Here is a 24,567-nt window from a genome sequence, read left to right on the forward strand (position 1 = left end):
TTTATTACAGAGAAGGAAACATATTGCTACAAGGTCATGCCCTTTGGGCTCGAGAATGCCAGGGTTATTTATCAATGCATGGTAAATAAAGTCTTTAATGTGTTGCTCGGTAACACGATGGAAGCATATGTTGATGACATGATTGTGAAAATTTAGGAGAAAGAATCGCATGTGAAAAATCTAACATAGGTGCTCGAAGTCTTTAGGGGATACAGAATGCAGTTGAACCTAGTGAAGTGTGCCTTTGGGGTACAATCTAGTAAATTCTTGGGGTATTTGATCACATAAAGGGGATCGAAGGGAATCCCAAGAAAATTCAAGCAATATTGGACATGGAGCTCCCGACATCAGTTAAGGATGTACATTACTTAACGGGTCGAGTGGCGGCTTTAAATCGATTCCTCTCCAAGTCAGCCGAGAGGAGCCTCCCATTTTTCCAGACACTGAGGGCAAGAAAAAATTTTGAATGGACAGAGCAATGTCAAAAGTCATTTGTGGCACTAAAGGGGTATCTGAAAGAGGTTCCGCTATTGACATGTTCAGTAACTGGGGAGATATTATATTTATACCTAGGTGTGAGTGATAGGGCAGTAAGTGCGGTATTGATTAGAAAAGAAGGACCGGTGGACCGACCGGTATACTATGTTAGCAAAGTTTTACAAGGACCAGAGACACGTTACCCCTTCACTAAAAAGGTGGCACTAGCCCTATTGAATGCCTCTAAAAAGTTGAGGCCGTACTTTCAAGCTCATTCTCTCATTGTATTAACAAATCAACCAAGCTCATTCTCTCATTGTATTAACAAATCAACCATAGTGAAGCATCTTGTAGAAGCCCAAATATTTCAACTGCCTCACGAAATGGTCCATTGAACTGAGCGAATATGATATACAGTGTCAGCCATGACAAGACATAAAGGGACAAGCATTGGCAGACTTTATTATAGAGTGTACACCTTATAGTGAGACTGAAGGAGATAAGCGGGCGGAATGGTGTGAACGGGGCATCGAGTTCACAGGGAAGTGGGGTTGGGATAGTACTAATGCCGCCTAAGGGAGAAACGCTAGAATATTCTCTATAATTTTCTTTCCCAAGCTCCAACAATATGGCAGAATATGAGGCATTAATCATTAGGATAAGATTGGCGTAGAAGTTGGAACTAACACAGTTAATAGTCCATAGTGATTCCCAGTTGATTGTTCAGCAGTTTCATGGGCAGTACAAGACCAGAGAATTGATAATGGCACAATACTTACGGAAGGTGAAAGACATGGCACAAATGTTTCAAAATTTTTAGTTGGTGTAAGTAAATCGATCACTCAATGAACACGTTGCCACTTTGTCTGATGAGGGCAAGGAGTGGTACCAGGAATCAAAGGCCTGTATAAGGAGCGGCTTCTAGCCTACTTCTAGGATGGCAGCCCCCAAAGGGGAGAAGATCTGGGACCAGTTGCAAGGTAGCATGACAAGCACATCAGGTGCTCAAGGGGGGAGAATGTAATACCCCAAGAGCCCAGAGAAGGGTAGTATATATCGAAGTTAAGTAAGGAAGGAAACAACACCAGCTGGATACCTTTTGGGTTGAATGTAAACAAAGAACTCTCGAGGTAAGTGTGCTGGAGCTGAGAAAGCTCAAGGATGGGTGATCCTTGAGAAGTTCGCATAGGCCCATCAGGGTAAGTTGTTTAGGTCCTTTCTATCGCTTGATATGGGATGTTACAGAACTACCGAATGATCTACTAGAAGCTAGAAGACTAAGGATACGACCTGCAAGGTTTACTATTATTAATGGGGTATTGTACAAGTGGGCCTTTACTATGCCACTTCTCAAATGTTTAGACCCTTAGGAAGCCAAATACACTGTAGCAGAAATCCATAGTGGGGTTTGTGGTGAGCATCTAGGAGCAAGAGCCATGGCAACTAAGGTTTTATGGGCATGTTTCTTTTGGCTCACATTACGGTTGGATTTGTTAAAGAAAGTTAAATCATGTGACAAGTGTCAGCAGCACACTCCAATCCAATCCGCACTGATATCCCAGCTACAACTTGTATTCTAGCGCATACCATTTGCTCAGTGGGGTTTAGACATTTTGGGTCCATTCCCACAAGCGCTAGGACAAAGGAAATTCTTACTAGTAGCAACTAATTATTTCACCAAGTGGATTGAGGCTGAGGCAATGGGCACCATTACAACCAAAAAATTTGAAGTAATGATATGGAAATATATCGTGTGTTGGTTTGGAGTTCCAAGAATTATCATCACAGACCATGGGAAGCAGTTCGATTGTGACTCATTCAGGAATTTTTGTGACAACTTGGGGATTCAACTACGATTCGCTTCAATGGCTTGTCCTCAAGCAAATGGGCAGGCAGAGGTCAGCAACCGTACTATATTACATGGCCTAAAAACCCATCTTGAATGAGCCAAAGGAACATGGGCTGATGAATTACCATCCATCTTATGGCCCTACCAAACAACCAGTCGGATCGCTACCAGTGACACCCCCTTCAATCTAGTTTATGGAATAGAATCCCTGATTCCCATTGAAATTTTAGCCAAATTTCCTAGGTTGATGGCGTATGAGGAGGCTAATGGCATTGGTAATTCCAAGTCGTTGCATGAAAATTTGGATCTGATCGGGCAACAATAGGACCATGCTGCCATGAGGATGGCTACCTATCACAAGACCATGCTGCCATGAGGTGTCTAGTACTCAGAAGGTCTGCTATAACTAATGTGCTTAAGGGTGATGGGAAACTGTGAGCCAATTGGAAGGGGCCATATCACATACAGAGATTAATCGGCCCCAACACATGTATTTTACAGACCCTTTCAGGAGAAACTCTTGGGAGGATGTGGATTTGAATTATCTCAAGTTATACTTGAACTATGTATCTGGTAAGTATTAGTAATAATATAATCCCTAATTGGGGTCATGGACGTAGGCACATTTGGCTAAACCACGTAAAAACGCTCATGTGTTCATTACTTATGCTCTTATTTTGTTAAGTATATATTTGCATAACTCACTTGTAGAAAAGAAAACCAAATCCATTCAAGCCTGTTGCCTCGCTCATAGCCCGATAACGAGGGAAAAATAAGTTCAAGCCCATTACCCCGCTCACAGCCTGGCAACAAGGAAAAAATAAATTCAAGTTTGTTGCCTTGCTCACAGCCCGACAATGAGGGAAAAATAAATTCAAGCCTGTTGCCTAGCTCACAACTTGGCAATGAGGGAAAAATAAGTTCAAGGCTATTTCCCCGCTCACAACCTAGAAACAAGGAAAAAATAAGTTCATGCCCGTTGCCCCTCTCACAGATTGACAATGAGGGAAAAATAAGTTCAAGCCCGTTGCCCCGCTCACAGCCCAACAATAAGGGAAAAATAAGTTCAAGTCTATTACCCTGCTAACAGTCTGACAACGAGGAAAAAATAAGTTCAAGCCCATTGCCCCACTCGCAGTCTGACAACAAGGGGAAAATAAGTTTAAGCTTGTTACCCCACTCACAACTTGGTAACGAGGGAAAAACAAATTTGAACTCGCTGCCCTGCTTATAGCCTGACAATGAGGGAAAAACAAACTCAAGCCCCATTGTCTCGCTCATAGCTCGGTAATTGAGGGAAAAGCCTAAACTCATTGCCCAAAGCATGGCCCGACAATGAAGGATAAATCCTAACCCATTGTTCTGCTCACGGTTTGACAGTAAGGGTTAAGGGAATTCAAACCCAAGGTATGAATCTTATCCCATAAGATAATTAAAGAAGACGAATGCTAGGAACAAAATGACACTGAAAGTATAATTTTTATTATTGAAAAGAAAATAGAAAGCACAACATACATAAAAAAAAAAAAAAGACAAAAAAAGATCTATTCGCGGGAGCGAGACTTCTGGGATGAGTGCCTAGCGGACCCAAAGGATGCTGTAGGAATCTCTGTAGGCGCTGTTAGAAGTTTCCCCTCTTCAACCTCTGCCATATTTGGCACATCTTCAATAGCTTCACCTAGAATCTCCTTAATCGCCCTGAGGTCTTGAAAAGCGCCTGCCGCCTCCTCCCCCCAAGAGTTGAAGGGGCACAGCTCCCACGAGCCTATTAGAGATTCTAAGTCATCCACTAGGTGAGAATCCGAGTATGCAAAAGAACTCATGCTGACATCCTATTCAAACTGACTCCAGTCCACGTGGGTAAACTCCTCAACTTAAGAGTAAGAAGAAGTTTGGGAAAAGTCTCCCCGGTGTATTGGGATTCCAGATAAGTACAAGCCAAGTAAAAGCCATACTTCAAGAAGCTTGCGGCATACCTCTCTTTCCTATTTTAGCTGTCGACAGAGAGGCGATGTTCCTTTACCGCTTCAACCTAAATAGTGGCCCTCTCTATCAATGAAACCTCACGGGCCTACCTACAGCTTATCTCTAACTTAGCCAGGCATAAGGAGTGTTCTTGAAAATGATCCTCATGCGTTGCCCTTAGCCCGACCTTCTCTTGCTTCGAAGCCTCCTGCTAGTAGCGCAACTCTAGATTTTTCCCTTGGAGACCCAAGGTGCCAACCTCGGCCTCAAACAACTAAGCATGCATCCTCTCTAGTTTTACCACTACGTTTCGCTTCTCTGTTGCCGCCCATCGCACTCGACACTTTAGTTTTTGGCACTTTTCATTCCAGGCGAATTGGTGATTTCTCCACTCCAACATCTACACCTCCACTTGTTCACGATATGCCCTATCTTGTGCATTAGAGGTAATGATCCCCTGAATCCCCTACATAAAGAAAATGTTCGGCCAGAGAAGCCATTTAGAAACCCTTGTGCAAAAAGAGGAAGAGAAAACTGACTTACCTGCACCAGGTGCTACTTGGCTTCTTCCCTGGCCTAAGCGTGGTTTCCACCAATAAAATGTTGCTCATCTCCAGGGAGAATGGTGGAGTAGATAAGATAGGAAGCAATCCCAGGTTCTAAAACTCCAGGGGATACTTGAAAGTCCAATCCACAAAGCTTGGTACCGTCCTCGAGAATCATCATATGCCTCACTTCGCCTAAAAGGGGAAGGATGGGGGTGATCCCAGAGACCTCTCACTATCAAGGCAACAACGATCCTTTCTGTTGGGGATCACAGGACATTAGCATTCCTCATTTACTCGAGCCATGTCTCTAGAAAATCGGGAGGATGAGCTTCGTCCTCCTTGGGTACTGGTAACGCGAGAAGGAGCATCCATGGTTTCTTCCAGTGATGGAGGAACTGATGACAGATTTTTAGTAGAGGGAGAAGGAAGTTATGTGTTCAAGTGGTCACCCCTTTACGCCTGTGCGAGCAAGGAGGTCGAGAGTTGGTAGACCCCTTAGTAAGGCGAGCAGAAGTTCTGACTGTTGTTGCAATGCATGCCTCCTCCTCACTTTGGTGCCTGCGTAGTTCCATCAGTATGCCTACTCCATCCATCTTTACAAAAACTAATATAAAACGTTAAACAGAAGACATAATATGATAGAAATATAATGAAGACGATATCGAAAGAAAGTCTACCCTCAGGAGAGATTTCCTCTTGAGGATTCGAAGGAGGATTCAAAGACGGCCCAGGCATTTCCATCTCCTTCTTCTCAACCTCTACCATCTCTTTATCACTTTGTTCTTGGATAGACAATGTAAAGGGTGGAAGAGGAGCAGTTGGCGTTACAACCCCCTAACCCATAGCTTTGAAATTTCCCGAGTTTAAGAGCCCAAACAATTCAGCAAGACCCTGCGCTGTTAATGCATCCACAACACGAAGATACATACCCTAGACATTCTTTGGGGGTGGAAACCTTGCTTGGCAAATGTCATTACAGTTCCAAGACAGAGGGGCATCCCAATTGAGTGGGGGCTTTATCACCAGCCAACGTTCCTTGAACAGATTAATTTTATTGGGAAGATCGATAAACAATTCAAGGTTAGATATTTTTTGGAGAGTATACATTGGTGGTCCTGCTAGCCTTTCGCAGTCAATAGAAACAGCTGAAAAGCATCAAGGAGGGGGCCACTCCATGTTGGTGGCAAAGGATCGAAAATCCCACCAAATGGGCCTAGCCATTAGGGTGAAGCTGGGCTATAACAAACCCATGGTGACTGATGGGTGTCGAATCCAACAAATAATAAATTCTTGCTCTTAAAAATATGAATTGTGATAGTGATGAGCAAGGTCGTATCCACAGGGATTGATGAGATTTATTCTTTTAAAAAATTAGAATAAATAAAAGAAACGATTGGGGGGTTTGTATTTTGAAATTTAAATAATTAAAAATAAAATATTATTCTAAATTAATAAGACAAATCAAAATGTAACAAAATTAAAGTAATCAATAGAAATGCTTCCGGTAGAAGGGATTGATCCACCAATGGTTATAACACTGATCATTGATGCCAAAGTCACTAATTTTCCTTGAATACTTGACCTTAGAAAGAACAAGAAGCTCTGTTCATTCAATGTTTCCCATACTTCTTAATTAATTAAAACAAGCTCTTCAATTAACCCTTACCTTCAAACAACCCTAGAACAAGCTCTCTAGAATTTAATTCAATGGCAGCATTAAACTTTGTGCAAACAAGACCAAATCTGAACAATAAACACATAAGCTCGGTTTATTTAACTCAACAGATGTACTCCCTAGGAATTGAATGAAAACTTATCCATAATCATCAACCCTAGTTGCTACTTATGCAAGAAAGACCAAACAATTACGGATTTGGTATTCAAGCTAGCAATAGATCATGCATCAAGAATTGAATAACGACCGTCTATGCAATCAAAACACACAATCGTAAACATTAAAATTAGAAGATACATGAATATTCAAGAGAAAATCAGATTGCAAATAAAATCAAAAAGATCTCACAATGCTCTTCACCATAGCTTCAAAATATCCTTCTACTGAAAAACCAAAGTTTAGCCATACATTATGAGAGAAAGAACACAAAAAGAAGAGAAAAATATGCAAAGGATGCTTCTTCCCCCTATTGGATGTGCTTCTCTACCTCTTTTTCTTCCTGGGCGTCCCCCCTCTCGAGCTTGGATCAAGACTTTAAATATCCCCCAACAAAGAATCCAAATCAGCCTAGGAATTAGGGCTCCTAGACTCTCGTAACTTAAAAGCCCATTTTGGGTTGGATAAAGAGCGTTTTGGGCTTCAGTCCCTCTTAATAATTGTATTTCAGAATGTTTAGATGAATTTAGGCTTTTGAATCACTCGATTTGGACTTCAGAAGCTCAAGTTATGGCCTTTTAAAGATTCCATGTTTGTGCAGAATTCTAATCCAATTAGGATTTGGCCCAGCTTTTCAGCCCTAACTTCAAGCAATATTTGGAGGCCCAAACGAACTCGGATTTGGACAAATCATACCATTATGGAAATACCAAGAAGTCCTCTACAAAATCTCTGAAGACATTATTCATGTTCTTGAATTCTAACATGTTCAAAAATCTGAAAAAAGACCAAAAGGTCAAAATATTAAAAAGCTCAAATTTTGTAAGTAAAAGCCCAATTTATTCTAACCTATCAAAAATTGCCTTAATCGTAAAAATAAGTATAAATCAACACAATAAGGCATAAAGTTCACCCAAGAGACCATATGTAAGGGAAATAAATATATGGAATTATGCACTCATCAGTGACGCAACCAATTCATAGCGAAAGATGGTAAAGGAAATCGAAGCCCTGATAGAGCACATATTTTCATATTATTTAGCCCTCATATTTAGTCTTTTTGCACATTAGTTGTGTCATTTTATTCATCTTGATTTTATTTCATTTTATTTTATAGGAATTGGGCTTCACACTATTTTACTTTATTTTTCCAGGTTTAGGGCTATGGGAGCATGAGATGGGGCATGAGACATCTTGATGGCAATGAGATATCTTGGAAATTGGAGATAGAGAAGTAAGGGCAATTTTAGCAGATTTAACCTCCTGCACTTCCTTCAGTATTTTGGCCAAGATAAAATTCTAGAATGAAGATGATGTCTTCAGAGATACTGTAGAGGACTTCTTGGGCTTTCTGGAATGGTATGGTTTGTCCAAATTCGAGTTCGTTTGGGCCTTCAAATAACACTTCAAAGTCGGGGCTAGGAAGTTGGGTCAAATTAGGAAAGCTGCACAGATGCTGATTCTTTAAAAGGCCATATCTTGGGCGTCTGATATCCAAATCAAGTGATTCAAAATCATAAATTTATCTAATCTTCCTTATCTATAATTCTTATGAAGAAGACGAAGCCCAGAACGCACGTTAACCTATCCTAAATCGGCTGTGAAGTGGCAGTAACCTAGGGTTTCCTCCTTAAGCTCTACTTAAGCACCTTAAGAGGCCATTAAAAAAGGAGCATTCTTTTGGAGGGCGTAAACAGTAGCCACCTTTCCTTCTCTCCATTGTTCTTGTCAAGATGGAAGGCTAAGGATTCTGTAATCAGTTGCAATACCATCCTTGTTCCCAGTTTGAGTCTTTGGTTTTAATGGAAATCTATTTTTTAGTTTTAACTTTATTGTTCTCTTGTTTCTGTTCTCTCTTAAATCTGTGTATGTGTTGATACCGGTTGGATGAATGCATGCATTGTCTTTGTTTGAGAATCCAAAGTTTTTGTGCTCGGTTGAGGCTTTAACTAGAAGCAAGAACAACCTGTTTGGATGGTATTTCAATCAGTCTCGAATCTGTGCAAAAAGGGAATCAAAACTGATAGATTGAACTAAGAGGTTTCTGAAATCTTTTTATTGGTTTTCTTTCCAATCTTTAGCGGTTGTTAAAGGTTTTTTCTGATTTTCGATGTGAGGATTAAAACTAAACAAATTGTTTATTGAGAAGGCGATGAAAACTGGGATAGAAGGTTGGTTTGCAACTGATTGCATCTTGATTCATTGTGTTCTTGCATATCTTGTTTTCTGTTTTTCATCAAAAACTCCCCCCCTGTTTAGCCTTGTTTTGACAGATCCGTTAGAGGTTCGTTGGGAGACGACTTTGGGTTGCACCCCTATTGCAAATCCGAATCATCATTCATCTAATCTATCGGTGTTCGACAGCCCCGATCAAGCCCCACCTCAAAGGATGCATAATGGATGCCCAAGGAGCCTTCATTCACATGCGAAGGGTCAGGTTCATCAGGGCGTGGATATCTCACCACATATCTTGAGGGGGTAGTGTCATCAACTCTATCAAAGTCCCTGAAGTTAAATCGGGAGTTGGGATCCTCGGGAATGTGCATAGGGTTGGGGGTGGTGCCGGTCTTCTTCTCGACGTATTAAAAGGACTCAAAAGATTACCTTGCCTTAACATAGAAGAAGTGAAGAAGTAAAATGTGGAATTGGCTACAACAAATAGCGCCTATAATAAGTACAAACATAAGGGAAATAGTACAAGCTAAAAGGAAACAAGTTCTTAAAGGAAATTGTAACACCCCAAATTTTTTGGGCGTGCTATAATTTAGAATTTAGGGAATATAAAAATTTTTCCATATCATAATTGCTGACATACATCACACAAACTCCCAAAAACCCTAATTTTCACCTTCTCATCTTAACAAACCCAATAATCGAATAGCTAAGACAGGTGTTAAAATTTTAAATGCGGAAGCTAGATCGAACCTGATATGGTTCACAACCACAATGCTTTATTTATCATAAATGAAATCGTTCAAGACGTCTGCAAAATGTATTACATGGACATCATTTCTCGCAAGTGATAACTGGACATCTTAAACATATCCAAAACATATATAGGTTCACAAATAAATAAAGATATGCTAACATGCTACAGGCAACAAATTAAGCTTATTCTTCGACTACCTCCTTTCTCTCAGAGTCGCTTGTCGAACCTGGAACGTTTGAATATTCCAGGGACATAATCCAATTAGAAGATGAATCTTCTAGTGAGAAACTCCAAAAACAGTTTATATCAATGCATGATCAGGTATAAAATGTATGAGAAAACAACGAGGACTACTCTGAAGTGCCTCATGAACATGTCAGCCTTCTCCAACGAGAGCTTTCTCAATGGATCACGCATAGCACCTCTCGGGAGGTCCCTAACCATGACACCTTAGCCGGACCTCATAGAACTCATGCAAAAACTACATCCATTGTCCCTTGGACTCACGGTCTTCCCCACGAGAACTTTCTCGATGGCACACGCATAAAGCCTCTTGAGGGATATCTGATTTTTGCCCTCGGCCAACAACAAATAGGTACAACTGTATAACCGCACGAATTTTATAAATGCAACAGTTAAAAAGCCAACAACATATATTTTATAGAAAAATACATTCCATATATGCAACATGATTTCACATAAGAGAACAATAAGAGTTTACGTACAAGAACTTCACAAAATACGTTTCATGCAATAGAAGTTTCCTATAAGAGAACCAAAAATATGATTTATAGTATACGAGTCTCACCTTGACTTATTTCGGGATTTCTCAAAATTCGTGCTCGACCTTGAAATGCTTACCCGAATAATTTCCTGGCTTTGACATGCTCCTTTAGCCCCAAATTAATTCCTAGAATTTTTTGAGATTTTTCCAGAATTTTTCCTTATTTTTCCTCTATTTCTTTTTCTTTTTTCCTTTTTCTTTTCTTTTTTTCTTTTCCTTCTTCTCCTTCCTTCTTCCTTCTTGCATAAACAGCCCCTGCACGCTATGCCCAACCGCCGCTTTGCTTGCCTTCCTTCGCGTCCACTGCCACCACCGGCCACTGTGACCTCGTCGGCTGCTGCCCATGCCTTTGCTAGCCTTCTACTCGTCGCCGCTTGATGTGCCTAAAATGCAATGGCAAGTGCACTAGTCGATCAAGTGATAGAGTGAATGAGTAAAGTATCGTTCCCACGGGGACTATCGAAACAAGTACCGAAACGGAGCAATCATGTTCTTTATCTAGAAAAATCGAATTAGAGATAATATCAACTAACTACAAAATAAAAACAAAATAAAGTAAGAAGAATATAACGTATTGAACATAGCAAAATAAAGAACAATCGGACAGGTTAAAACAGAGAGATATGATAGCTAAGGTACTCGATTCACCTACGAGAATGTTGTAATCCTTACCAAATAAGTTAATTAGATGAATTTTACTTACATGTGACGGCGGAATTTCATAACTTATGTATTATCCTTTGGTCCAGGTATAACAAAACTATCGTTAATCACTAATTCTACACTTGGTCCATGTAAAATTAATTAATTAACAACGCATTAAGTTTTGTGAAATTCACTAACTCAAATCACTAATTCGAGCAAAATTCAAGTTACCGCAAAGATGAATATTCATACTTGGTCCGTTTCAATATCCAATCTAAGTTATGTGATATGTAAAGCTTAACATAGAATTACTTGGTCAGTATCATCTATGTTCATAAAATCATTTAACAAGCGATCAGGTTGTTAAAACAATAATAGCTATATCACATAATCATATGAAATAAACGTCAATCAAATTAATCGACAATAATACCAATCACAATATTGTCTCGCGGCTATCTCATTACCTTAGCTAACAATAAATTTAGCCAACCATAATAACAGAAATTATCATAATTAAATTCTAGAAAAACATAATTAAAATCCAAGAATTAATTCAAGAACTAAAGAATTAATAATCAAAGAAATTAATTAGAACTCTTGTTCTCCAAAATTGATGATTTTCGTGGCTGTTTTACTTTTCTGTGCGGTTGCAATGAATCTTCCCATTGTGCGGCTGCAATGAATCTTCAAGTTCCTTTAGTTCCGCTGTCGCCCACCAATTTCTTCTCCCAAGTCCGCGCGCCGTCCAGCCCTTTGGTATCAAATCCTGTGTGCCACACATCAACTCTTTCCTTCACCAAATCCTCCTATCCGCTGGTTCAATTCATCACATTATAATGTATATATAAATGCATGTGCAACTCCACCCTAACCCACACATTCACGCCACTTTCCTTCATAAATTAATATAATATATATATATATATATATCACACACAGCCCACACAAAGCCCATGTTCACGTTATTTAATTTAATAATTTAATATATAATATATATAATATATCATATATATAAATAATATAATATATAATATACTATTAATTATATTAATTTTAGTTATATTATAATACTTATTATTTATAATATTTATTTTTTTATTTAAATTATAATATTAATTTATAGTATTAATTTTAAAATTAACTTTATAATTTTTTTCTTTGTTTTTATTTTTTTTCTTTTTTTTTTAATCTAAACACCAAATAGTATTCTTGCAAAATAATAAGAAATACTAAAAATTAAATATATATAAAGAATACTCAAAATACTAGACAATTCAAGGTAAAACACATATAAAATATTAAAAATACTATTCAATTATAACTAATAAATGTGAATAAATTCCCACATCAAAAACCCCAAACTTGAATTATTGCTTGTCCTCAAACAAAGAAAAGAAATCATATTTTCAAAACACAAAAGTTATATTCGGAATCATTCATTACATTCAAATCCTTTGTTATGCCCCCCCATCTAAATCCTCAATCTAAAATGCAACAATAGCAAATAAAGAAAACTAAGTATACTTACATTCTCAAGTTCAAGAATCCATACAAAATTCTAAACTCAATCATGCTTTGTCATGTATCCTGCATGATCAACTAATGCAACAACCATTATTGCAACTATTCCTTCTCACTACTACAAACAAAGGTAGCAAAGTAGGGTTCCTTTTTTTTTTCTCTTCGCTTTTTTTTCTTTATTTCTTTCTTATTCTTCTTCTTTTTCTTTTTCTTTTTTAACTAAACGAGTGCATTTTATGCTCCATCTCATTTTTTTTCTTTTATTTTTTTTTTTTAGCAGAACGAGTGCATTTTATGCTCCATCTCGCTCAACATTACTCACCCTATTTACTTAAACCCTGTTTAGGCCTAGCTCAGAAGGAACAGTTACAAGAAAAGCATTACATTTATCTTTCATCCATAGTCACACAACTCACACAACTTCACAAAGAATATGTACTTCAATGATTTTAGAACCCAAGTATACTTAATCTTGCTTTATAAGATATTGTTCATTCCAAATCAAAGATTCAATGTTAAACACAATAGAGAACCCAAATGAAAATCATGATTCCAAATAACAAGTTCTGCTTATTTTATCTTTCACAAATTTTCTCGTCTAGGGGGTTGGCCAAATATGCACCTGATATAAGTTTTGCAAAAAAAAAAAAAAAATTCACATAAGAAAAACACCAAAGCAAAACAAATAACATATATCAACAATTAATAATTCCACCCCCCAAACTTATTTAACACATTGTCCTCAATGTGAAAGACAAAGAAGAAAGAGAAATGAAAAATGAATACTCCCTTGGCCACATAATTGAACACTATGAATACCCACGCCAGTCCAAATTGAATCAGCTTTATTTTTCTTTCTTTTGAACCTGCACATCATCACAAGTATGGGTTATTGGTCATATTTATTCAACAAAACTAAAATGAAATTATAAAAACAAAAAGGAAAAAAAAAAGAAGCTTGGGTTGCCTCATAAGAAGCGCTTGTTTATAGTCATTAGCTTAACTATCTTGGAGACTCTAGGCCAGCTCATGCAGCTGAAAGACTGAGTTGCCCTTCTCGAATCCATCATCTTCATAGTGCTTCAGGCAATGTCCATTAACCTTGAAAGATTCTTCCGTGTCCTTGAAAATCTCCACACCGCCATAAGGATGTACCTGCTTAACGGTGAAAGGACCATACCATCTTGATTTGAACTTCCTCGGGAAGAGCTTGAGCCTAGAATTGTAGAGAAGAACTTTCTCTCCAATCTTGAACTCTTTCTTGTTAATATGCTTATCATGCCATCTCTTAGTCCTATCCTTGTAGATCCGTGCATTCTCATATGCTGCTTCACGATATTCCTCGATCTCATTAAGTTGCAATTTCCTGTGAGTACCTATATCTTGCCAGTCAAACTTAAGAAATTTAATAGCCCAATATGCCTTATGCTCTAACTCAACAGGAAGATGACATATTTTTCCAAAAACAAGCCTATATGGAGACATGCCAATAGGAGTTTTAAATGCAGTCCTGTATGCCCATAATGCATCATTAAGCTTGAAGGACCAATCTTTTCTAAATGCATTTACAATTTTCTCAACAATTCTCTTTAACTCCCTGTTGGAAACTTCTACCTGGCCACTTGTTTGGGGATGATAGGGTGTGGCCACCTTATGGGTTACCCATGTAATACCCTTGAAGAGTCATGATAAATTTTGTCATTTAAGAGAATTTTAGTCTATGAAAAATTCCACAATTGCCCTTGAATTAAAGAAAATGCCATGATATATTGGATGTCTTACGAGGGGAAAAATGGTAATTTGGAATTTCATCCCAAAGGAAGATAAATTATTTTTGGAGAAATTATTTATATTGGAGAATTAATTTTGGAGAATTTAATTCTTGATTAAGTGCATGGATAATTAGGAATTAAATTGGAAAACCAAGTATGGCTAGATTGGTGACACTTGACAAATTCTTATGGAAAGAGATTTAATTTAATTTGGAGAATAAGGATTTATTTAATTAAGAGAATTTGGTGACACATGGCATGATCTTATGAATCAAGAGGGATATTTAATAAATGCAAAAAGGAAAAAGAAATTAGTCTCTCAAACATTAATGAGAGCCATTATGGAGAGAATTAAAAAGAAAATCAATAATAAAAAGAAATGTGTCAAGCATTAATGTTGGAAAATAGAGGATTTAAATAAATGCTAAAGAAAATGGATTATGTCTTTCAAGAGCCTTTAAAAATTAAATCAAAAAGAAATTATTTAAGTCTCCATTAAATGCTTGAAAAGTTGTGGATTTAATTTAAATGCAAATTTGGGAAATTAGTCAATCTTGGAAATTAGTCATGATTTAATTATTTGGAAAATGGAGAATTATGGAAAATTGGGATTGATCCAAGGGAGGAGATTTAGTCTCCAAAGAAAGATCAATGGATGAGAATTAAGAAGACAAGTCTCTTGGATTTGTGTTTCCTTTGAATCTAGACAAGAGTTCTCCTAAAATCAAGGGCTAGGATTTAAGTTGGGAGAAGCACAAGGATTGTGCTAATGTTCAAATGTAGAGATTAAGTCTCTTGAAATAAGAAGAAATCTATGGCTAGGATGTGATCTTGAGAATTGGCATGGATTAAGAAGAAAACTCTATAAATAGGAAGTGAGAAATTGGTTCAAAGCTTTTTCCCCATTTGTGAATTGAAGAAGCAAGAAGGCAAGCAAAAAGGCAAGCAAGTCTAGAGAAGGAAGAGAAAGACTAGCAAAGGTAAGCCTAGTTTTCTCCCTTGATATAGTTGAATGCATGTGTTTAAGAGCTAAAGTCCCTTTATTATTTCTCTTTAAGGGTGAGTCTTAGCTTGTGGAGGTGTTGAAGCTTCAAAGTCTAAGAGGGATTCTTGGCTTGTGAGAGTGTTAAAGCTTCAAGGAAACAAGGTAAGGGATAGCCCCAAGTGGAGGGGTTTTTGCTTGCATTTGTACATGTGTGAATGAGTTGCATGTGATGGTTCTTTGCATGTTTTGTGCCCAAGTGGACCTATGGCCATAAGGAGGACTTGTGAGGGGAGTGAGGGGTTGGTTGGTGCCTTAACCTAAGTGGTTATGAGGGCATGGAGAACTACCCATAATATGCATTGCATTGCATTACATGTTATGTTTCTCATACTTCATTTACATTTGCATAGCACCCTTACTGAGCATTGGCTCATAAGGTCATTTGACCTCGATGTAGGTGGAGAATCATCCAAGGGAAAGGGAGTTTTGCAAGGGTGAAGGTATTGAAGCAAAGAGGAAACTATGTGTAATGGTTATGTAGTTTTGTTTTTTGTGTTGTATTATTTTGTTAAACTTGGAATGTATGTAAATGTGGTTAAAAAGGGGTAAACATGAGTGTTTTGGAAGCCCCTTGGTATGGAAATGTATTCTGGAAAATATGGTTTTTATTTAAAAAAAATATATATTTTTTTTGAAAAAAATGGCCGAGGCAGTGGGCTGGCGCGGCCAAGGGCGCGCCTGGGCGGGGCTGGCGCGGCCGCGCGCGGCCCGCGCGGGGGGCCTGCGAGGCCGCGCGCGCTGGGGGGCGCGGATGTTGCTGCGCGCCCCCCCCTTGTGGCTGCTGTGAAGTTTCCTTTTTTTTTTTATATATATTTTATATTTTTGGGGTTATTTAGTTATTTCTGATAAATTATGAAATTCTGAAATAATTTAAATAAATAAATAAATAAATGAGTATTTTGCCTCTAAATTAATTTTTAAATTAATGTAAATTTGAGGCAATTGTGAGAAAAATTTCTATATTTTGGGAAATTAAATAATGGACTATTTTCCTAAAATTTTGAAATTGGATGAGGATGCTTGAGATTTGTATTTCAAAAATTAATTTCCTAATGGTTGGAAAATTATGGAAATTTTGAAATAAATAAAAGGGAAAATCAATTGAGCTTTAATGAGGAAAAAATTATTTAAATTTTTCTAAGGAAAGATTAATCCAAATATTTTCCAAAGGAATTGGAAGTGAGATAAATGGGTTAATGGTTGGGGCAAAGATAGGAAAAATCTATTTTCTTATAATTAAGGCGTTATGCCATAAATTATTTTAAGCTAGAGAGTTAGCTTATTTCCTTTTGATCCTGGTAGGTCACCCTTAGCCTTCATTAAAGAGCTCGAGAAGGGGTGACGATTGCGAGGTCTCGGGTTTAATAGGTCGATTGATAATTCCCGGACCCTCGAGCGGAGCGAAGAGAGGGCAAAGCCTAGTTCCCACCTAGGTCGTTTCCCGTTGAAACGTAGCCGTCTCTTCATCTTTGCCCTAGCGTGTGAATAGTAAGTTGGCTATTCGTGAGTAACACCCGTAGGTGGGAGCGGGGCGTTACACCCCATACTTGCGTAAAAGAGTATCAAATTGCTTATTACAAAAATGTGTGCCACCATCACTACTGATGGCTCTAGGTGTGCCAAAACATGTAAAAATGTGTTTCTTTAAGAACTTGACTACCACCTTGGCATCATTAGTAGGGAAAGCTATGGCCTCCACCCATTTGGACACATAATCCACAGCAACAAGAATATATTGATTTTGAGAAGATTTAGGAAAAGGACCCATAAAGTCAATACCCCAAACATCGAACAACTCACAAACTAAAATATTATTCAAGGGCATCTCATTCTTCCTAGAAAAATTTCCAACTCTTTGACACCTATAACAAACAGAAACATAAGAGTGGGCATCCTTGAAAAGAGTAGGCCAGTAAAAACCAGATTGTAACACCTTGAATGCTGTTTTGGTAGGGCCAAAGTGACCTCCTACATCCTTGTCATGACAATGGTGTAGAATTTGACTTACCTCCTCTTTAGGAACACACCTGTGAATTAACTGGTTAGCACAAACCTTATATAAATAAGGCTCCTCCCACAAATAATGCTTAGCTGTAGAAAGAAATTTCTTCCTTTGCTGATATGAAAAATTAGGTGGAATAACCTTACCAACCAAGAAATTTACAATAACTGCATACCATGGTAAAGATGAACTCTTAACTGCATATAGGTGTTCATCAGGGAACTCCTCTTGAATAGGGAATAGGTTCAGCTGCGCCATGGTTAAATGCTCCACTCGTGAGAGGTGGTATGCGATAACATTTTCAGTCCCCTTCTTGTCTCGAATCTCCAAATCAAACTCTTGAAGAAGCAAGATCCATCGAATGAGTCTTGGTTTCGCATCCTTCTTAGCCAACAGGTACTTTAATGCCGCATGATCTGTATACATAATAACTTTGGACAAAATCAAATAAGAATGGAATTTGTCAATTGCAAAGATTACTGCTAGAAGTTCCTTTTCTGTAGTGGCATAATTTTGTTGTGCTTCTGTGAGGGTCCTACTAGCATAATAAATGGTTTGGAACACCTTGTTCTTTCATTGGCCTAAGACAGGTCCAACTACACTATCACTGGCATCACACATAAGCTCGAATGGAAGCGTCCAATCTGGTGCTACCATTACAAGTGTCGTGATCAACTTCTCCTTTAAGGTGTGAAAAGCCTGCAAACAATCATCATAAAAGTTAAAAGGAACATCTTTGGATAATAAATTAGATAACGGTCGAGAGATTAAGGAAAAATCCTTGATGAAACGTCAATAAAACCCGACATGTCCTACGAAACTCCTCACAGCCTTGACAGAACTAGGTGGTGGCAACTTCTCAATCACCTCAACCTTGGCACGATCCATTTGAATTCCTTCATGGGAAACCTTATGTCCTAGCACAATGCCCTCCTGCACCATAAAATGACACTTCTCCCTGTTTAAAACTAGGTTAGTATCCTCACAACACTATAAAAACAAAGACAGGTTATGTAAACAATCATCAAAGGAAAAGCCAAATATAGAAAAATCATCCATAAATATTTCCATGAAATCCTCAACCATGTCATGAAAGATTGCCATCATGCAACGTTGAAAAGTCGCAGGTGCATTGCATAAGCCAAATGGCATCCTCCGAAATGAAAAAGTACCATAAGGGCATGTGAATGTAGTCTTGTCCTAGTCCTCGAGGACAATGGCAATCTGGTTGTATCCTGAATAACCATCTAGGAAACAACAGTAATCCCTACCTACTAACCTTTCCAACATTTGATCAATAAAAGGGAGGGGATATTGATCTTTCCTAGTGGCATCATTCAGCTTCCTATAATCAATGCACACTCGCCATCTTGTGACTGTCCTAGTAGGAATCAACTCATTCTTTTAATTTGTAACAACAATCATGCCACCCTTTTTTGGTACTACTTGCATAAGACTCACCCAAGAACTATCAGAGATGGGATAGATAATACCTGCATCAAGAAGCTTGATCACCTCTTTCTTAACCACATCTTGCATCATCGGGTTGACCCTTATTTGTGGCTGCACGGTTGGTTTGTAGTTGTCTTCCATAAGTATCTTTGTGTGTGCAAATGAAAGGGCTTATTCATTGAATATCTGATATGGTCCAACCAAAAGCTCTTTTATGCTTCTTAAGCACTTGTAACAACCTTGCCTCTATGTCACTTGTTAAAGAGAATGAAATAATCACAGTTAAGGATGAAGAACCTTCTAAAAATGCATATTTCAAATGAGATGGAAGAGGTTTAAGCTCAAGTGAAGGTGGCTCTTCAATGGATGGCTTGGGCGGTTTCATCACTGGTCTCTCTAGCTTCTCATATCTTAGTCCATGCTTCTTAGTACAAGTTTAGTAGGGGGTGAATTTGCCTCCAACATCTTGATAATCTCTGCATATGCATCATCTTCTCCACTTGTAGTAGTCGACTTTACTAAACAACCCTCTAAAGGGTCTTTAAACCTGTTAGCTTGGAAGCAATCATGCACAACATAGTCAATAACATCAAGTCTATAACAAGTTTGGTCTTCTGCTGGATACTTGAGAGCTTGAAACACATTAAACGTTACTTGGTCATCTTGGACCCTCAACACAAGTTGTCCTTGCTGGACATCTATCAAAGTTTTACTTGTAGCTAGAAATGGCCTCCCTAAAATAAGGGGAACCTCAAGGTCCTCATGTTAGTGTAGGTGCTCTAGACCCAATCAGATTGGGCATGTTGTACACTGACAATTGTAATCATGTTTATTATTTGAATAAGGAGTTGTTCAAATTCACAAGAAGTCATTCTATTAATTTCTTGTTATTATTGTAATAACCGAATGAAACTAGATAGAAGTCCATATGATGTATACTGTGATTAATCTATTAAGATGTGAGATGATGCATCATAGTTTCTAGACATCATTAAACGTCCCAAGTCGTAGCAATGTCAAGAATGGACATTGACAATTGCGGTAAGACTTGTATGTGCTATGTTTTTGCTATGTGATAGCAATGGGGGTCTCACACCCATAGAAATGGGGATGCTTAGATAAGTACATAGGTGATCAATGTTGGAGAACGTGTCACTGGACATGACTCACCATGAGAATCCATTTTGGTTATATGTTGATGGAATTCTCATACGAGTTGGGTGTAACTAATTCTTGGACCTGAAGTTGTCACGGTCATCTCATAAGAAGACCGGTATACTTTGACATCGTTTCGATGGGCCTAGACAAAGGCTGCATGTGGGCGATCGTTGGGTATATCGTGAGGCTTATGGAGATGGGTGTATAACCAAGATCGGACTCGTCTATCCTTTGATAGAGGATGATGTATCTAAGGCGCCTTCGGTGGATATTCACTTTAAATCCATGGCCATGGTGAAGGAGATCAATAAGGAGTTATTGATTTACTTTCTATTAAGTGAAGATATCCAGAAGACCGAAGAAAACTCATGTGATCATTATCAAGCAACACATCGCCATACTTGAGATCACATAAGATACATTGACGAGAGGATAGAATTACACGGTAACCATGCTCGTGAAAGGTTATTTGTGGATTATGAATCCTTCTGAATAATTGGGTAGGCATGATGCCTTGCTAGAGGCCAATATTGTCTTATGTGTTTGTACCGACACGTTGCCAACATATTCGGAAGCCTAATGAGTCATACGCAATAAGCACAGTCCCTGGCTTAAACCAGGAGAGTGGACGTATGGTTAAGTGGGACACTTCGGCAAGAAGTTGTGCCGTCGTAGGTTCTCACAAAAAAAGAACAAATAGACGTAATGACGTCGATATGGCGAGGGGTCGTCATAATGGAAAGAGTTTCCTAAAATGACAATTGATTAAATTAGGAAAGAGTTTCTAATTTAATAATTTCCTATTTGTTGGAGTGGCAAATAGGAAATAAAATATATTTGGGCTTAAGTTAATATTTGGACTAAATTAGATTTGGGCCAAATATTAAAATAAATATTATATTTGGACTAAATTAGATTTGGGCCAAATATTAAATATTATATTTGGACCAATTAGATTTGGACCAAATATTAAATAAAATATATTTGGGCTTGAATTAGATTTGGGCCATAATATTTTATTTAACCTATAAAAGGATTGGGCCATTTAATTATATTTCTAGTTGGACTAGAATAAGCCCACTTAAGATTCTAATTAAATTAGAATTAATGGGCTAACCTAATCCATTAGGGTTTTAGAAACCCTAGGATATTTCCTTATAAATATCCTTTTGTGGGTTGCCCAAAATTAAGGTGTTTTTGGTGTCATTTTTCAAGAGTTGAAAAATGTATTGCCGTTCACTCTTCTTCGTTTCTTTTGGCATCAATACGAAACGAGGGCGTTCTTTTACCATCCATACACAAGCCGCGCAAAGGAGAAGGAGCTAGCACTCATATTCCGCTCTCCTTGCCAACAGACCCGTGCTGCGTATCACGAGTTAGAGGCCGGACGCTTGGACGGCTCGAATCCGCGAACGACTCGATAATCTAAAGGTTAGATTTATTTATTTGTTTGTGAATGATTTAATTTTGACGTTGATCCAATCGCCGGGATCGGGGTAAGTTCAAAAATTTTGAACTACGCTGTTTGCCCCGTAATGATCTTGCTTTACTTTCACCTCAATCATATCCAAGACAATGAAACCAACTAGGAATATGAATTTGTCTATCTTTACCAAAACATCTTCCACAATACCTTTTGGATGCTTGATCGATCTATCTGCGAGCTGCAAAGTGATTGTGGTAAGCTTTGGTTCTCCTAAACCTACTTTCCTGAAAATAGTTAAAGGCATGAGATTAATACTAGCTCCTAAATCACATAAAACTTTATCAAAACAAATATCACCAATAATACAAGGGATGGTAAAACTCCATGGATCCTTAAGCTTTTGTGGCAACTTGTTTTGCACAATGGCAGAGCATTCTTCACTTAGCTTGATTGTCTCAAATTCTGCTAACTTCCTCTTGTTAGCTAAAATCTCTTTTAAGAACTTGGCATAACTAGGGACTTGTGTGATAGCATCTACAAATGGAATATTGATGTGCAACTTCTTTAACATCTCAAAGAACTTGGCGAATTGTTGATTTTGGTGTTGCTTGAGTCTTCGAGGGAAAGGCAATGGTGGCACGTATGGCTTGACATTAGGATTTGAAAACTTGATTTTTGGTGACCATTCATACTCACATTTAGCTTTCATCTGGTTTGGCCTTCTTTGTGTTGTCTCAGCTTCTTTTAGTTTGGTCTCATAAGATTCCCTTGGTGGAAGTACTTCTCCTTGGATCATCCCCTCTTGCTTTCTCATAGGTTCAATTGCTATAGGTGGATCTTGTAATTCCTGTCCACTCCTTAGCATGATAGCATTGGCCTCCTCTCTTGGATTGGTCTCTGTGTTGCTTGGTAGAGAGCCTTGGGGCCTAGAAGAAAGCATCTTGGCAATCTTCCCAACCTGTACCTCCAAGTTTCGAATAGATGCCTCCTGGTTCTGAAATTTGGTTTCCATACCTTGGAATCTTGTCTCAGCAGTATTTACGAACTTGGTCATCAACTCATCCAAGCTTGGTTTCTTCTCTTGTTATGGCTGGAATCCAGAAGGTGCTTGATGGTTTATGGCATTATGATTGCTCCATGAGAGATTAGGGTGGTTGCGCCATCTTGGATTGTAAACATTGCTATATGGATTATGTTGCTGACGATGGAAATTCTCTACAAAGTTGGTAGATTCTGACACATTTACAAAAGTATTCCCCATTTGGCACTCTACTGAATCGTGTCCTACCTCTCCACATAAGTCACAAGTGATGCTCCTGGTAGGCATGGATGGATTGCATAAATTGTCCAACTTTGTATTAAGGGCGGCCACTTAAGTGGATAAAGCACTGATGTTGCTCACTTCATGTCCTATAATCGGTCTCCTCATTGGTAACCTGTCAGTTTGCCATTGATAACTGTTGGATGCCATTTCATCCAACAACTCATAAGCTTCATCAGGTGTCTTCCTCATAATGGTACCTCCTGCAGCTGCATCAATCATAGAACGATTAGTAGAAGATAATCGATTATAGAAAGTTTGTACCTGAAGCCACACGGGTAATTGGTGGTGTGGACATTTCCTTAACAACTCCTTGAAGCGGTCCCAGGCTTCATACAATGTCTCCATCTCATACTGCACAAAAGTAGTGATATCATTTCGCATCTTTGCAATTTTTGATGGTGGGAAGTACTTAGCTAGAAACTTCTAGGCCATGACATCCCATGTGGTGATAGAACCTGGTGGAAGTGAACTCAACCATGCTTTCGCCTTGTCTCTCAATGAGAATAGGAACAATCTTAGGCATATAGCATCATCAGAGACTCTGTTATGCTTGAAAGTATCACAAATCTCCAAGAAGTTGGCGATGTGTGCGTTTGGGTCATCATTAACGAAGCCACCAAATTGAACCGTGGCTTGCATCATTTGGATGATTGCTGGCTTGATCTCAAAGTTGTTAGCTTGTACTGTCGGCCTAGGAATACTCGAGGTAATGCCATTAACGGAAGGTGATGCATAATCCCTCAATAACCTCTGGGCTTCTATATTTTGATCTTCTGCTTCCATAATCTCTCTTTGTTGGTTATTCAATCTATGAAATATTCTTTCAATTTTCGGATCAAATTCTATCAACTCAGATTTTCTAGCATGGCTCATCCATGAGATCCACCTAAAAATAAATAAATAAATAAATAAATAAAATAAATGAATGAATAAAATAAATAAAAAAACTATAAAATTAAATAACAGAAACTGATTCCAGATTAAAGTAAGAATTGCAAATCTCAATATTGTTAACAAATGGTCCCCAGCAACGGCGCCAAAAACTTGATGTGCCTAAAATGCAATGACAAGTGCACCAGTCGATCAAATGATAGAGTGAATGAGTAAAGTATCGTTCCCACGGGGACTGTCGAAACAAGTACCGAAACGGAGCAATCCTGTTCTTTATCTAGAAAAATCGAATTAGAGATAATATCCACTAACTATAAAATAAAGACAAAATAAAGTAAGAAGAATACAACGTATTGAAAATAGAAAAATAAAGAACAATCGAACAGGTTAAAACACTCCCACTATTTTAATCAAATCTTAACACCCTCAAAATAAGATTTGGAAAGCTTAAATACATAGGCTTTCTAGTGGGCTTGAGACCCAATTAGAATTACCATAAACTCGAATAATATCGAAGCTCTTATAGTAATTTTAAAAGGTAGGCAACTCTTACCAATTACATCTCATGCAACCCTCAAACTATTTTGCCTCATATTTGTATAAACTCAAATACTATTGAAGCTCTTATGCAAAACATGTTAAGTCAAACCATCATCAATCACAAGTGTGACAAATAGAGATACCCCCAAATAATATTGACGATAGTATTTCTACTTATCACCTAATGTACATCAACATGTGTAACATATAATATAGATTGCCATACTTAGTATGCCCCAAATGATATTGGTGATACATATTAAACATGAAAACCTAATATTATATGCCAATGATGGAAGGCTATGGAGAAATTAAACTCTTTTGATTTCCCCGTTCATGACTTAAAATTCATTCTTAAAACAATTTTAAGCGAGGGGTTTTAATCTATCATATATATCATATTAC

The 24,567-nt window shown here is 38.1% G+C and overlaps 1 protein-coding gene and 1 non-coding gene across 2 annotated transcripts; one reads left to right on the plus strand and one right to left on the minus strand.

Annotated features, from left to right (window-relative positions):
• Positions 1 to 17,944: 17,944 nt before the first annotated feature.
• LOC127799752 (uncharacterized) lies at positions 17,945 to 22,461 on the minus strand. Its single transcript, XM_052333982.1, has 3 exons — positions 21,538 to 22,461; positions 18,188 to 18,361; positions 17,945 to 18,070 (listed from the first exon to the last, which is right to left on the minus strand). Exons 1-3 carry the CDS (start codon positions 22,459 to 22,461, stop codon positions 17,945 to 17,947), a joined length of 1,224 nt encoding a protein of 407 aa, XP_052189942.1.
• A 547-nt stretch (positions 22,462 to 23,008) lies between these two features.
• LOC127800853 (small nucleolar RNA R71) lies at positions 23,009 to 23,115 on the plus strand. Its single transcript, XR_008022879.1, has one exon. It is a non-coding gene; the product is annotated as a small nucleolar RNA R71 (small nucleolar RNA).
• The last annotated feature ends 1,452 nt before the right edge of the window (positions 23,116 to 24,567 follow it).

The sequence above is a fragment of the Diospyros lotus genome, chromosome 4, assembly GCF_014633365.1.
Source record: "Diospyros lotus cultivar Yz01 chromosome 4, ASM1463336v1, whole genome shotgun sequence".
In the NCBI taxonomy this organism is placed as follows: Eukaryota; Viridiplantae; Streptophyta; class Magnoliopsida; order Ericales; family Ebenaceae; genus Diospyros; species Diospyros lotus.

Bases quoted from the DNA above. Each gene is read 5' to 3' on its own strand.
- LOC127799752 (XM_052333982.1), bottom strand. From the start codon at position 22,461: ATGACCAAGTTCGTAAATACTGCTGAGACAAGATTCCAAGGTATGGAA. The intron at 18,362-21,537 runs GTGAAAGTAAAG...TTGTTTTTATAG, and splicing joins TTGTCTTGGATATGATTGAG to TGTTGTGAGGATACTAACCT. The intron at 18,071-18,187 runs GTAGGACATGTC...GATTGTTTGCAG, and splicing joins TCAAGGCTGTGAGGAGTTTC to GCTTTTCACACCTTAAAGGA.